At 39.3% G+C, this 16,220-nt stretch overlaps 1 protein-coding gene across 1 annotated transcript in view; it reads right to left on the bottom strand.

Moving 5' to 3' along the window:
* ASZ1 (ankyrin repeat, SAM and basic leucine zipper domain containing 1) overlaps positions 1–14,204 on the bottom strand; it is a 34,914-nt gene extending 20,710 nt beyond the window's left edge. The window contains exons 1-4 of the mRNA XM_060777694.2: positions 14,042–14,204; positions 9,665–9,764; positions 8,445–8,567; positions 7,191–7,302 (exon numbers count right to left, since the gene is read on the bottom strand). Coding sequence (XP_060633677.2) covers positions 7,191–7,302; positions 8,445–8,567; positions 9,665–9,764; positions 14,042–14,170 — 464 coding nt within the window. The 5' untranslated portion in view covers positions 14,171–14,204. The remainder of the gene's footprint in view (positions 1–7,190; positions 7,303–8,444; positions 8,568–9,664; positions 9,765–14,041) is intronic.
* Between the last annotated feature and the right edge of the window lie 2,016 nt (positions 14,205–16,220).

Here is a 16,220-nt window from a genome sequence, read left to right as displayed (position 1 = left end):
GTATGAGAAGGAAAATTCCTCAATAGAGGAAATGTGAGAAGTATGATACCTCATATATTAGCCGCTCTGAGTCCCTCAGAGAGGGAGCAAGGGCAGGATATACAAAACTGTAAATAAAAATAAATATACTACAAATGTGTGAGTTAACATTTCTGTACTTATGAGGAAAAGCAGAAGCAAGTTCTCTTAATAAATCAATGGGGGATGAGAAAGCCTGTGCAGTAATATCACAGGGAGATGGACCCAAGATTTCTATGCCTCATTTTGGACTTTTCCAGAAACCCCCCCCCCCCCCATCTTTATCCTTCACTGGAAAGCCATTTGTAAGGGCTGGGAAATTGAGAGAAAATGCTCCATAGTCTATGGTTTATGTCTGAGGGACTTGTTGGATGCCTGCCAGATTGCTGCTGAAGATATAAATCAGTATAGCATTGTTTATTCAAAGTAGGGGCCCTTACCTACAAACTTGTTCTACAGATTTCTGTCAAAAGGAAAGTACTGGAGAAGTCTTATAACATGGCTGCTGTTTTTGTGGAATGTGCTATAATGATTTTAGGTCAAAGAAGGTGAGCTGACCCAAAAGTCTGAGTTAGATAGGTCTTTATCCAGAAAAGTTACATGGATTCAGACACCTCCCCCCCCCACAAGGAACCACAAAAAACAAAAACAAAACAAAATAAAAAGGCAGTCAGACTGGAGCCATGAGACCGTGAGGGTGCCCCATGCCTTCTGTGAGGGGTCATGTAAACAAAAGAAACAGTGAGTCAGTTAAGCGTCAGAAGGTGGAGCAAACAGATTGTCTTGGAGGAGGTCTCATATCTGTTGCAGTGCCAAGAAGAATGTGTGTCTGATATTCTGTTTCCCAGACTAAATGCTGCCTTCTCACAAACTGTGTCCTCAAAAGCAGAGGAGGCTAGGTCAAAGGCAAGTTACAGGTTTGCTCTTTCTGAGTACGGATCAAAGGCGGCCAAGTAAGTAGGAAAGATAATCAGAACTGACAATCTATCCTCTAAGAAATCAGTTGTCATAGTCAACAGAAAGGATGGTGACCTTTTCTGGCATAGAACTAACCAGAGGGAAAGATTTCTTATGAAGGTCCTGGGCTCCTAAAAGGTTCTATTAGATTTATCCAAGGAATGTTTGCTCAATGAATGATGCCAGCTTGGATTATTGGGTGTGACACTTTCTTGGGAAGCTCCCTAGAGGAGAAATCAGTTTAGAGGCAGCCAATGGGGAGTTAGAGAATGTGAAAGCAAATTACCAGCAGCTCTTATTGGGTTGTTCAGCAAAATCTTTCATTCTTAAACCTGCTTGGTAAGTCCATTAAAATAATTTTCATTAAGAGGATGCATATACATTTCTTCATAGGGCCAGTGCAGACAACTTTGATCACATTACAATGTAATTTCCACCAAAGTCTGGTTCTGTGGTCACCAAAGTCTCCACTGTCCTGCTCAATGGTTATTAGTCAGGATAATTAAATAGAACCTCTTGTTTATTGAAGAGAGAGGGGCATCAGATCAAGGAAAATATTAGTTTCTGCATATTCTGTCTATACAGTTGCCAGAAGTCTATGGCTGGCAACTGTAGGAAAACGAATATAAGAATAGACCTTTGGTCAGCCAGGTTCTTCCTATGTTCTTAGCATGCATTTTAAAGCTACTGCAATATACTTGAGACGTCAGTTGCTAACAATAAAATGAAATTGAACAATGAACAATGAGAGTTGTTACGCACAGGAATGACTCACCATCTCAATATTTAGGATGTAATACTATTCTACTCAAAGTTATGAAAACATCATCTGATAAGGAACTGTGATCATCTGTTGGTAACACTATTGAAGGAAGAAGGTAAGCCAAAGGAAGAAACTTTGTATAACAGTAAACAGGGAATGTCATGACTATTTTAAAACATTAACAAGTCCCCGCTAAGTCACAGAAACACACTGGGTGATTTTGGCTGTGTCACATTTTCCCAGCTTCAAAGGAAGGCCATGGCAGACACCTCTGACCATGTCTTGCAAAGAAAACCATTTGATACATTTACCTTAGGGTTGCCATAATGCCAGGAATTACTTGAAGGCAAACAACAATAAAATAATCACATGTGGGGGAAAATAACAGTTCACTGTATTTCCCAAGCACGGAAAAGAAACAATAGCTTCAACAACAAATGTAGGTCAAACATGAATGGTGAAGAAAAGAACCATGCACCATGAAGTGCTAAGTAGGTTGTTAACTCCAATAATATTTAATTATTCTAAGAAAATATATATTTTATTTCCAACGGGGATTACCCCAAAATAACGACATTTCCTATACAGAAGCTAATCTGTAAGACATAACATACACCAGCTAATATGAAAATAATTTTTGCAGTCTCTTCCGTTACCTTTTCATTTGCAACATCTAGGATAATTCCCAGTCTATTTAAAAGTCTTGGTAGTATAGGTTGAGTATCACTTAGCTAAAATGCTTAAGACCAGAAATGTTTTTCATTTCAGATTTTATTTTTTTTTATTTTTTTTGGCTTTGGGAATATCTGAACAGGCCTGTAAAACTGAAGGTCATAAAATTTTTCAAAGTGTAGTGATTTTAGTATTTAATCTAAAAATGACTTCAGATTTGCTTTATCATGAATTGTTATTTTTTCCTCACAACTAGCTTCGACATTTTTATTTCATAATATTTGGGTGAATAAAAAGGAGTAAGAAATAAAAAGGAGTAAGAAATGGGCGACAATTTTCTTACAGACTTTCAAAATGCTTTACTTTGCTGATATGAAAGCAAAAAAAATGTTCAAAAGCACTTTAAAAATCACACTAAAACATCACTATCCATACTTAATCAAAACTGAGTAACAACTGAATTGATAAAAATATCAAATTTGTAAATGAGCTGCATAATATTTGTATCTTGTTTTTTAATTCAGCACCCAACAATACATTAAATATAGTTACAAAATTGAAAAATGTTTTTCATCGTAGCCTGTTTAATTTGCCTTTTTAGTTGACACACCACACTGCTAATTTCTGTTTATCTTGTGGTCCAGTAAAACACCTATATCTTTTTCAGATGTTCTACAGTTAAGCTATCAGCTTTCTTTTGTCTGTAAACCTGTTTTTTTTTTACTTAAATGCAAAACTTCTAATTTATCTCTATTGACATTCTTTTTAATCCAGTCCTCTAGTCTGTCAAAGATTCACAATCTTTTCTAAATAACTATGGACACATTTTATACTAATAATGTTGTTCCTTGATATTGATTAACCCCCATGTGTACAAACCTACCCTATTTTAGGGTCAGGTCACATTATTATCCATACTTATTTCTTCTGATCTTGATATATAAACAGCACAGTGGATAAAACATAATGGATTCCCTTGGAGTATGGAACTGTTTTATATTAAAAGTGTGCTTTAAAATGTAAACATTTAATTGAGTTGACATTATGTCCTAAAGACAACTGCAAATTGCAACTAGTCTAAAATCCGTTGAAACAATGAGATTTATTGCAAGTGTTACCATTCAAGAATTTATTCAATAGGTCTACATTAGTTGGAGTTATCAGATTGATTTAGGCCTGTAGTTCTAGAAAAAGGAACAGTAAAAAGATAACAATGATTAAATAGAGGTCATATATTTATACCCTTCAAACCTTTTAAGCCATGGAAACAGATAAAATGATAAAAGATCTGTACTATAGCAAGGTATTAAAGTTTATGTAACACTCATTATCTGTTTTGATGCCATTTATATTAAAATTTATTGTCTAAAACATAAATGTGACAGTTTTCCCAAGCTATATGCATGGATTGAGATATGTGATCTGACAAAGTTAACCATCATATGATGATAAACTCAAGGCCACCTTAATTGCACAGTAGTGTAGGCTGGCACTGTCTTATCAACTGTACTAAATATGTTCTTTCAAACTTACATACTAAGCAATTGGTTGAAAACTTAAAAGCATTAACTGTGTTATCAACAACAGCAAGAGCCAATACTTAGAACAATGCTAGTGCATTGTCATTTTAGATCGCTACAAATGCAAAATTCTTAAATACATCAATCTTCAAATTTCAGCATTTAACCTCTGTAATTTGTACAGAGGTTAGTTGTTCAAAAATGTCTATAGGTTGCTCTGAAACCCATCTACAATTTGTACTCTTGTTTACTGAGTCTTGGTTGCCTTTTGAAAAAATGAAAATAGCTTGATGGCAACTTTTGCCTTAAGACAGGCAAATACCATAAACTGAGGAGGTGTATTGCTCCACTATGCAAATATGGAAGGCTACACTGATTCTTTAAATCCTTTTTAACGGCCCAAAATACTCTTGTCTCAAAAACAGTGGCAATGGGTGCAAATTCATCACACTATGGTAGTTGGTTTCCCATTGCCGCCACCCCTCTTTCAGAGTCTAAACCGTCAAGAAATGGCAAAAAATGTCAAAATTGTTATTTATGGCTCCTAGGTGGAGTGGAAATGACATGTTGTTTTTTTAAAATCAAGGCAATTTGATTTGGGAAGTGCTATGGGTTTCCTGAGACACAAAAATGTCCTTAAGGTACCACATCTTCCCCTCTCTTTCTTTTTTGGCTTCAAAGTACAGTGCAATTTTTCAATATTAAAATTTACTAAATAGAAAAATATGTACTTTCCAATTGTTATACTGTAATAGCTTTTCCTTGAACATAGCATATACAAATCTAACACATTCAGGCTTTTAGCCTATTGATTTATCCCAACTGCAGTACACCTATTTATTTATTTATTTATTGCATTTATTGACCGCCACTCTCAGCCCTAGGGGCGACTCGTGGCGGTGAACAACAACATAGAAAAGACAGTGTACAGAAAATCACGACAATACATACCAAACTACTACTACATAACATATACTTATGCTAAAAATCCGCTTCGTCCAATCCTGGGGTCATAGTCGATTTCATAGTCATATTAAATCAACTGCTGGAAATCCCTCTATGGGACCCAGTTGAGGTGCACATAATTTAAGTTTGAGTCTAACCAACCTATCTTCAGATACCTCAACATCAGACTACAACCTTATTGTCTTGTTTCTGTTCAATAAGCTATCAACGTGGTACTCATTCAACTTAACACTACAAGCTGGGTTGTTTTTCAAGTTATCTCACATTCTGGTTTTCCCCCTCCCTCTAGAACTTAAGGCACTTATAGAGTAAAGTCTAGATACCTGGGGTATAAAAGACTCTAAAGTAGTGGTTCTCAACCTGTGAGTCGCAGCCCAGCAGCATGCCACAAGAATGAAAATCTGGTCCGTCAACCTTTCCTCTTTATTTATTTATTTAACTTTTCACAGAGCTGACCAGCCTGCCCCTTTTAGTACTAATGTTGGAGAGCGGTCCCTGGTCAAAATGGTTCCCAGTCAAGTGGTCCCTGGTCAAAGTGGGCCCTTATTTAAAAAAGGTTGGGAATCACTGCTTTAAAGCTAGCAGAAATTGCAGTGCTTAGAACAAAAAGCTAGGAACACAGTAGCAAAGGTGAACCTCACAAAATTACTCTTCCTCTTAACTGGATCGTTTTTAAAAAGTTATCTCACAACCTTTTTATTTCCCTAGAACCTTGGGCATCATGAAACACTAGACTAGTCTTGCTAAATAAGGAAGTTGTTAAGTCCTAACACATAGACAACTCTGTTGTAACTTATAGCAGATAACTATTCAGTCATCTGTACTATCTGCAGTAGTCATTTTAATATTCTCTGGATTTCTTATGGTAACATTACAAGATACATCTCAAGGAGAAAGCAGACTCTACATGTTAACTGTCCCCCATTTAGTTCAATGTGCATGTCTGATATCTGTGTTCTCACCAGCAAATAAGGGGACTTGCACTAGCAGGTTAGTCAGGGAAGCTTTTTCAAATGTAATGTGACTTGAGAGCCTTTTGTTATGGACCAAATACTTATTTTCCACCATAATTTGCAAATAAATTTGTTAAAAATCAGACAGTTTGATTTTCTGGATGTGTTTTCTCACGTTGTCTCTCATCGTTGAGGTCTACCTATGATATCAATTACAGGCTCCTCTCATCTTTTTAAGTGGGAGAACTTGTACAATTAATATCTGACTAATTTTTCCCCCACTGTGCCATCCATTTTTTTTTTGCAACAACTCTTATAAATAAGAACTACCAATGTCGAATATTAGGCATTATGGGAGCATAGTTACAAACCCTAGGGAGAGAGCAAACGGTGTACTGCACCTACGGGTGATAATTGTAAGAAATGTCCACTTCTGAGGACTTAATCTATTTTTACTACTGCAGCTGTAGCTGTTCTACATGTGACGTTATTTTAGTGATGTATTTAATGATGACTAATGTTTTATCAGGGGAAGGTCAATTTTGATGGTTTATACTGTTTTTATCGATGGCATTGGATTGTTGCCAACATGGTGAATCACCCTGAGTCCCCTTCAGGGTTGAGAAGGGCAGTATATAAATACCGTAAATAAGTAATAAATAAATGTTCTATCCACTAAGATATAGAATTATCTGGCAGGGATCTCAAGAATTACATCTGAGTAAACATAGTTAGGACTGAATTGCATATTTTAAGGAAACTGATAGAACTTGATAAATAATTACTATTATATTTTCATTGTCCACAGCATCTGCTTTTGTTCAATAATAAAAGTTATTTAGATAGCTTATGTCAGTGCTACTCAAAGTGGAAATCCCTGGACTTGACTCAGTGGCTCCGATTCACTGAGGTTTCCAGAAAGAAAACACAATACCAATTGGTTCCTGTCCCTGGCACATTAAAAAATTGCTAGTTTTTAAATCAGATAACCTTATTTTAAATTCTTATTTTACATCAATATGCTTACATTAACTATTACATTATAATGCATAAGAACATCAATGGATCAGGGTGGTTATAACTTTTATTTGTCTGTAATCCATCTGGTTAAAAATGTTGTGCTACAGTGAGCTTGTTCACTGGTGGGCAAATAGGCTTAGGAGAATACAGTAAACATTGTTAGCAAACAGAAACGTATCAGGTATGAATGGTAAACAATCGGAAAATGATCCATTGGTAACAAACATGGTACAACACACCCAATAACCAAGAATGATTCTATTTGCCATATTATGAGAGCAATAAACTATTCAGTAATTTGAAGTACACATATTTGCTTACCTACATGTAGTATTAGGATTAGCATTCCTTGACAAAAGCAGTTCTACACTCTTTAGAATCTGTTCTTCTGAAGCATGGGCATTACATGCAGCCATTAACACTGTATACTGATCTAAGCAAAAATCATGGGAACAAATTAATCAACTAAATCAACTTTGCGGATATCAACAGCAATCAGTAAATAACCACATACACTAATACTATATTAACTTTACTCCAATGCTCACCTTTTTTGGCTAAATTACATTCCCCAAATTAGATGCGTAATAGATTTGTGTGTGTGTGTGTGTGTGTGTGGACGGCTATCATGTCTCCTCGCAATCTTCTCTTCTGCAAGCTAAATATCCCCAGGTCTTGTTCCTCATAGGGGATGGTCTCCAGACCTTTGATCATTTTCGTTGCCCTCCCCTACACACATTCCAGCTTATCAATATCTCTCTTGAACTGTTGAGCCCAGAACTGGACACAGGATTCCAGGTGAGGTCTGACCAAAGCAGAATAGCAGAACACCATTACTTCCTTTGATCTAGACACTATATTCCTTCTGATGCAGCCCAAATTCTAATCGGCTTTTTAAGCTTCTGCATCACATTGTTGGCTCATGTTCAACTTGTTCATAAAGACTCCCAAGGTCTTTTTCACATGTATTCTTGTCGAGCCAGGTGTCACCCATCCTGTATCTATGCATTTCATTATTTCCGCCTAATGTAGTATACCAACTTTTCAAATACCTAATCAAACAAAAATGCATTTTATAAAAACATTTTTAATCAAAAAGACAATTGGAGGGCAGGCTTTGTTTTGGGGAAACTATAGTATAAAGGGCACTATGCATGGATTTGTAATTGGTTAAGTGACTGAACTCAAAGAGTGCTCACCAATGGTTCCTCTTCATCCTAGATAGAAGTAACCACTGGGGTGCCGCAAGGTTCTGTCCTAGGCCCAATGATGTCCAGTATCTTTATTGACTTAGATGAAGGTTTAGAGGGTGTGCTTATCATGTTTACAGATGACAACAAATGGGGAGGGATAGCTAATACTCCTGAAGACAGGATTAGAATTCAGAACTACTTTAGAAGATTAGATAGTGAATTAAGAGATTCAACAGAATGAATTTCAACAAGGAGAAACGTAGGTTCTTCTTCTTCCGGTCTGCATTTTCTCTTTAACGCATTATCTACTTGGATTTCAAGATAAAATTAACTGTAGCAATAAAACATGAGGCAGTGCAGTAATACTTTTGTCAGACCTTACCCTTATCAAAGCTGGCATTTGCACCTCTGCACAGAAGGATACGCATGAGTTCCACATTTGCAATACTGGCAGCATACATCAGCGGAGTCCATCCAAATTTAAAATTGGATTCTGCACTTACACCTGCAATATTTGCATGTAAAAGATAACCAGGCATTTAATTGGACAGAGATTATAAATTATATAGTATTATATAATTTTGATGTGTTAGATATGGATACAGACAGCAGAGCTAAACAAATTTGATTTAGCCTAACTAGCTTGCTAAATAAAAACCTGCGATTATCACAGGTTACAGCAGAAGTGTATTTTAAGTTCAAAGTAGTATCAGAAGTTTCAGCAAAAAACAAAACAAAACAAAAAAACCAAAAACACATGTTGGAGTGGCAGAGAACTCTGAAATACTTCTAGCTCCCAAAACCTTATTTTGTCTCACCATGGCCTGGTGTTTCAAACATCCATTGCCATAAGAACTCCACCAGCTGCCAAAAGACACAACAGACACAGAACGCTTGGTAAACTTTAAAGCTATTAAAACAAGGAATAGTGACATGAGTGTTTTGTATTAATGGCAGTGCTTCATATTCCAGCTGTTATTCCCATGAAGGTCATTATCATCAGCTTACGGTGAATTACATCGAGCATTCCTTTGGTTTTGAAAGGCATCAAATATTGTAAAAATTAAGAAAGCAGAATGTAATCTGCCAATATTCTAAAATGTATAATTGAGAAACAGCTGTCAGATCATATGCATCCTTTCATAATGAAGGGCATCTGTTCAATCCACCACTGAGCAATCTTAATTGTGTCATTCCCCTATTTTTAATAAGCTGTTTTAAATAAGGCTACCAGTCTGCTACTGAGCACAAATTCAATGTACTGGCTTTAGTCTATAAAGCCCTAAACAGTTCAGGCCGAGTTTACCTGTCCGAACGCATCTGTCCTATGAACCACCTTGGAGATTAAGATCGTCAGGGGAGGCCCTGCTCTTGGTCCCACCTCCTTCGCAGGTACGACTGGTGGGGACGTGGGACAGGGCCTTCTCAGTGGTGGCCCCTGAACTGTGGAACACCCTCCCCGGTGATATTAGATCAGCCCCCTCCTTCCTAGCCTTCAGAAAGAAAGTGAAAATGTGGCTTTGGGATCAAATCAGTAAAGAATGAGTATACTTCCAATGCTTTCCAAAATGAATTATGCCAAAGACAATCTACTCATCTTACCTGAATTTAACAGGTCTTCAACAGCAGGCAAATTTAAACTAGTCAATGCTTTTTCAAAAGCCTCGTTTTTGTCATCTGTTTGCAGTGCTTCATCGTAATTCTAAACCATCACAAACAAAATACAGCCACATTTCAGGAATTCAAAATGCATCCTTTGGGAAAATTTGATTAAAAAATTAATTGAAACGTTATCTTAACCTGTATCTCAAAGGCCAGCAACATATCTTCTCAACCACTGTGTATAACAGATGAACAATACCTATTTGACAGTCTCTCTGTACTTTTGCAGAGAGTAACCTATGATAGACAGTTACTGGTTATTTAACATGTTTGCATAGAAAAAAGTATCATTCTGGATTATTGTGCATATGCTCTGAATTCCTGTATACAGTATATAACGCATAATTTACTGTATCAGTGGGTTGTTGTAGGTTTTTTCAGGCTATATGGCTATGTTCTGGAGGCATTTTCTCCTGACGTTTCACCTGCATCTATGGCAAGCATCCTCAGAGGTAGTGAGGTCTGTTGGAACTAGGAAAGGGGGGTTTATATATCTGTGGAATGACCAGGGTGAGACAAAGGACTCTTGTCTGCTGGAGCTAGGTATGAATGTTTCAACTGACCACCTTGATTAGCATATAATGACCTGACAGTGCCTAGAGAAAACTTTTGTTGAGAGGTGATTAGATGTCCTTGTTTGTTTCCTCTCTGTTGTTGTGCTGCTGTTTTATTTTTAATACTGGTAGCCAGATTTTGTTCATTTTCCTGGTTTCCTTCCTTCTGTTGAAAGTGTCCACATACTTGTGTATTTCAATGGCTTCTCTGTGTAGTCTGACTTGGTGGTTGTTGGAGTGGTCCAACATTTCTGTGTTCTCAAATAATATGTTGTGTCCAGGTTGGTTCATCAGGTGCTCTGCTATGGCTGACTTCTCTGGTTGAAGTAATCTGCAGTGCCTTTCATGTTCCTTGATTCGTGTTTGGGCAATGCTGCGTTTGGTGGTTCCTATGTAGACTTGTCCACAGCTGCATGGTATACGGTAGACTCCTGCAGAGGTGAGAGGATCCCTCTTGTCCTTTGCTGAACGTAGCATTTGTTGGATTTTCTTGGTGGGTCTGTAAGTGGTTTGTATGTTGTGTTTCCTCATCAGTTTTCCTATGCTGTCAGTGCTTCCCTTGATGTATGGCAAGAACACTTTTCCTCTGGGTGGATCTTCGTCTTTACTCTCGTGGCTTGTTATCAGTCTTGTAGCTCTTCTGATGTCTGAGGTGGAGTATCCATTGGCCTGTAGAGCCCAGTTTAGGTGGTTCAGTTCATCTTGGAGAAGGCGGGGTTCGCAGATTCTTTTTGCACGGTCTGCCAAGGCTTTAATTGTGCTTCTTTTTTGACTTGGGTGATGGTTGGAGTTTTTATGTAGATATCGATGTGTGTGTGCAGGTTTTCTGTAAACTGTGTTACCCAATTGTTGATCTGGTTTACGGATGACTAGGACATCTAGAAAAGGCAGTCTTCCTTCATTTTCTTTTTCCATGGTGAATTGGATGTTTGGGTGGATGCTGTTAAGATGGTCCAGGAACCTGTTTAGTTCTTCTTCTCCATGGCTCCAAATGGTGAAAGTGTCATCCACATATCTGAACCATATAGTGGGCTTTCGACAATTACTGCCTTCGACAATTACTGTATCAGGTTATATAAGAATAAGAGGATATGCCAATAGCCCCCAGTGACGAAGCAGGTTAAACCACTGAGCTGCTGAACTTGCTGACCAAAAGGTTGCCGGTTCAAATCTGGGGAGTGGGGTGAGCTCCCAGCTTCTGTCAACCTAGCAGTTCAAAAACATGCAAATGTGAGATCAATAGGTACTGCTGCAGCGGCAAGGTAACAGCGCTCCATGCAGTCATGCCGGCCACATTACCTTAGAGGAGTCTACAGACAATGCCGGCTCTTCAGCTTAGAAATGGAGATGAGCACCACCCCCCAGAGTCGGACACTACTAGACTTAATGTCAAGGGGAAATCTCTATCACTGTTTTCTTTTTAACTGGAACCGGCAGGACTGAAGACCGACAGGTTGCAGGTTCGAATCCGGGGAGAAGCGGATGAGCTCCCTCTATCAGCTCCAGCTCCTCATACAGGGACATGAGAGAAGCCTCCCACAAGGATGATAAAAACATCAAATCATCCGGGCGTCCCCTGGGCAACATCCTTGCAGACAGCCAATTCTCTCACACCAGAAGCGACTTTATTTATTTATTTAAAAGTTTTGTATACCGGCCTTCTAACCTCTCTTGAGGGACTCAGACCAGTTTCCAACCATAATATCACATACAAACTTGCAGTTTCTCAAGTTGCTCCTGACACGACCAAAAAAAAAAACAAAAAACTGGAAGTATGATATTATGTTGGTATAAGATGTACCAATAATTAATTTTCACCAAAGGGGTGTAGAAAACCAGGAAAATATAACCACCAGACTGAAAATGAAAAGCCATTGGATTAGATAACGTAGATTGTAGTTATTTCTTTTTGTTTAGGATGTATTCTAGAAAAAGTACTTTTAATATTTTGTTTTTGATGTTGTTTTGTTTTTTGCATATTTGTAATTTTTTTTCATATTGAAGGTTTTGTTTTAATCCATCTAAATAAAAAATTAATTACAAAAAAATGGTGAGCGTAGATGGGGCCTTATTTATTTTTTTAATGTCGGTGATCACTGGAGTAATGAAAAGGATGTCGCATTTGAAGAAATAATTTCAAAAGACTTTCATATAAAATTAATTACATACATGTATGTGTTTTATAACTTTAAGTTGTGGTGGTTAATTGTCATCAAGCCAACAATATAGACCTCCAAGGCCCCTTCCACACAGCTGTATAAAATCCACATTGGACTAGATTATATGGCAGTGTGGACTGAGGGCCCTTTCACACTACTCCTTTATCCCAAGATCAAAGATTATCAGTTTATCTCTGGTTATCTGGCAGTGGGGATCTCATATATTGCAGTTTAAAGCAGACGATCTGGGGTCAGATCCTGGGATAAAAGGCAGTGTGGAAGGGCTCTCAGATATTATCTGTGTATTATCTGCCTTGATATTCTGGTTTTATGGAAAGGCCCCAAATCGCCCTGTTTGCAACAGTCCCGAAAACTCAGGTCTGCAGCTTCCTTGACTGAGGCCCCTTCTACACTGCCATATAATCAAGATTATCAAAGCAGATAAACCACATAATCTGCTTTGAAACATATAATACTATATGACAGTGCAAACTCATATAATTAGTATGAGTCTACACTGTCACATAGTATTACATGCTTTAATTGCTTATTATTATTAGTGTCATTAAAGAAATGTGGCTTGTAGATCTTCTGAATGCGCACAGACGACGTTGTCATCAGCATACTGGAGCTCTATAACAGATGTTGTTGTAACCTTGGTTTTGGCTTTCAGTCTGCTGAGGTTGAATAGCTTGCCATCTGTCCGATAGATGATTTCCACTCCGGTGGGAAGCTTCCCATCAACAAGATGAAGTATCATAGCAATGAAGATGGAGAATAGAGTTGGGGCAATAACACATCCCTGTTTGACACCGGATTCCACTTTAAATGGGTCACTTTGGGAGCCAGTGCTGTCCAAAACTGTTGCCATCATGTCATCATGGAGGAACCGCAGGATGTTCACAAATTTGCTTGGGCACCCGATTTTTTGGAGGATGGTCCAGAGAGCGCTGCGATTCACTGTGTCGAAACCCCAGCACTATGTCCCAGAAGCACTTTATTAGAGTTTAAGATTCTCTGCACATTGCACTTGCCCAGAAATCCAACATACCACCTGTCACACCCAGCACTTTTTAATTTGTACCCATCACTTGGCCTGGCCCTGGTTTTTACTGTATTATGGTGTAATGTTTTGTTGTTATTGCTTTATGTTTTTGATTTGCTTTGAATTGTATTGTTGTTGTTATGCTGTTGTTGTGTTGAGGCCTTGACCTGTGTAAGCCGCATCGAGTCCTTTGGGACATGCTAGCGGGGTACAAATAAAGTGTAATAATAATAACACTCATAACAACACTGAAAAACACCACAGAAGAAACCTAAAAAACCCCACAATTGAAAAAAATACATTACAACGCATGTGCAAAACCACATATGCAAACACACATATATACACATACAAAACACATATACACAGACTTGGCCACAGCAACGCGTGGCAGGGGACGGCTAGTTGATAATAATAGTAATAATAATAATAATAATAATAATAATAAATTGGCTATAAAATAAAGTAAGCTCCTGAAGTGTTGTTGTTTCTTTGACTGAGTGACTGCTGGGTCTGAAAATACCCAAGGCCAGGCTAGGCCGCCCCAGCTCTTTCTGACCTTCCTGTGAGGCGACGAATTGCACCCGACATCCCAGACGTCGCCGCCATTGTCGTTATCCTCGTCGTCGTCTGTACAGCTGTTCTCGTACCCGGCGGCAACGACAGGAGAAAGCGCGCTCTTGGCCATCCTCGCCTCTCGCCCTCGAGCCACGCGCCAAGTGCCGCGCGCCACGGGCACGCCCCCTCCGCAGCGCATGCGCGACGCCTCGCGCCCGGGCTCCGGAGGCGCCAAGGCTCTTCTTTAATCCTCCCTTGGGGGAAGGGCCAGTGTGCGCGCGGCGCGTGTGACGTCATTGCGCAAGCTTCCCTCTCCAACTAAATACAGGCATGAGCAAACTTCGGCTCTCCAGGTGTTTTGGACTTCAACTGTTAGGCTGTTAGGAATTGTGGGAGTTGAAGTCCAAAACACCTGGAGGGCTGAAGTTTGACCATGCATGAACTAGAATGAATACTATCTAGAATAATGGGATTTGTAGTGTGTGGAGTCTCCAACGTTCTTTGGCAAGGGAGGATCAAGTCCTTGTGAAGCCACCACCCTCTTGATTCCATAGCTTTTATGCCATGACAGTTAAAGTGGTGTCAAACTGCATTCGTTCTACAATGTAGCTGCACCTTAAGAGATGAATTATGCATTATTTGAGACAATCACAACATAACTCAACATATATGACAATTAATCACAACATAACACAACATAACCCGTGCTCTTACCTACAAGAAGCATTACCTGAACATCAAGCAAAACGTGGGTGCTAGAAACAATATCATACGAAAGCTGACTGGCACAACCTGGGGATCACAACCAGATACAGTGAAGACATCTGCCCTTGCGCTGTGCTACTCTGCTGCTGAGTATGCATGCCTAGTGTGGAACACATCTCACCACACGAAAACAGTGGATGTGGTTCTTAATGAGACATGTGCGCCCTACACCATTGGAAAAATTACACTGCCTAGCCGGTATCGCACCACCTGACATCCTCCGGGAAGTGGCAGCCAATAGTGAAAGGACCAAGGCAGAGACATCTCCAGCTCATCCCTTGTTTGGGTATCAGCCAGCACGCCAATGACATAAATCCAGACATAGTTTTCTAAGATCTACAGAGACACTCGCTGGAACAGCTCAGCAAGCAAGAGTCCAAAAGTGGCAGGCTCAAACCCAGAACCTCAACCAATGGCTGATACCAAATGAGAGACTCCCCCCTGGGCACACAGAGGACTGGGCGACTTGAAAGGCGCTGAACAGACTGCTCTCTGGCACCACAAGATGCAGAGCCAACCTTCAGAAATGGGGCTACAAAGTGGAATCCTCGACATGCGAGTGTGGAGAGGAGCAAACCACAGACCACCTGCTGCAGTGCAACCTGAGCCCAGCCACGTGCACAATGGAGGACCTTCTTGCAGCAACACCAGAAGCACTCCAAGTGGCCAGATACTGGTCAAAGGACATTTAACCAACTACCAAACTCACACATTTTGTATTTTCTCTGTTTGTTTGCTTTGTTCTGTTAGAAATGTAACATAATTGACTGGCTGCCCTGACACAAGAAATAAATAAATAAATCACAACTATTTCCAGAATTGATATAGTATTTATAGGTAAAGATCCCTTATTTGTATAGAACTGGGATGGACAAAGTGTGGCCCTCTAAAACAACTTCCTCTCTCTCTCTCTCTTTATACATATATACATACAAACACACACAAATATATGTACATGTATGTGAGTACATATATATATATAGTCATATATCGCTCCCAAAAGGCAATCCAGGGGCCCCTAGGAATTTTTCTCTGTGTTGTCAGGAGCAACAGTGACTTGAGAATTGGATTGTTGTAGGTTTTTCGGGCTATATGGCCATGCTCTAGAAGCATTCTCTCCTGACGTTTCACCTGCATATAGATGCAGGTGAAACGTCAGGAGAGAATGCTTCTAGAGCAGTGGTTCTCAACCTCGGGTCCCCAGATGTTTTTGGTCTACAACTCCCAGAAATCCTAACAGCTGGTAAACTGGCTATGATTTCTGGGAGTTGTAGGCCCAAAACATCTGGGGACCCCAGGTTGAGAACCACTGTTCTAGAGCATGGCCATATAGCCCGAAAGCATCCTCAGAGGTTGTGAGGTCTATTGGAACTAGGAAAGTGGGTTTATATATCTGTGGAATGACCAGGGTGGGG

The sequence above is a fragment of the Anolis sagrei genome, chromosome 5, assembly GCF_037176765.1.
Source record: "Anolis sagrei isolate rAnoSag1 chromosome 5, rAnoSag1.mat, whole genome shotgun sequence".
Lineage (NCBI taxonomy): Eukaryota > Metazoa > Chordata > Lepidosauria > Squamata > Dactyloidae > Anolis > Anolis sagrei.
The sequence above is the reverse complement of the archived record's forward strand: the minus strand, read 5'-3'. Positions and strand labels throughout refer to the sequence as shown.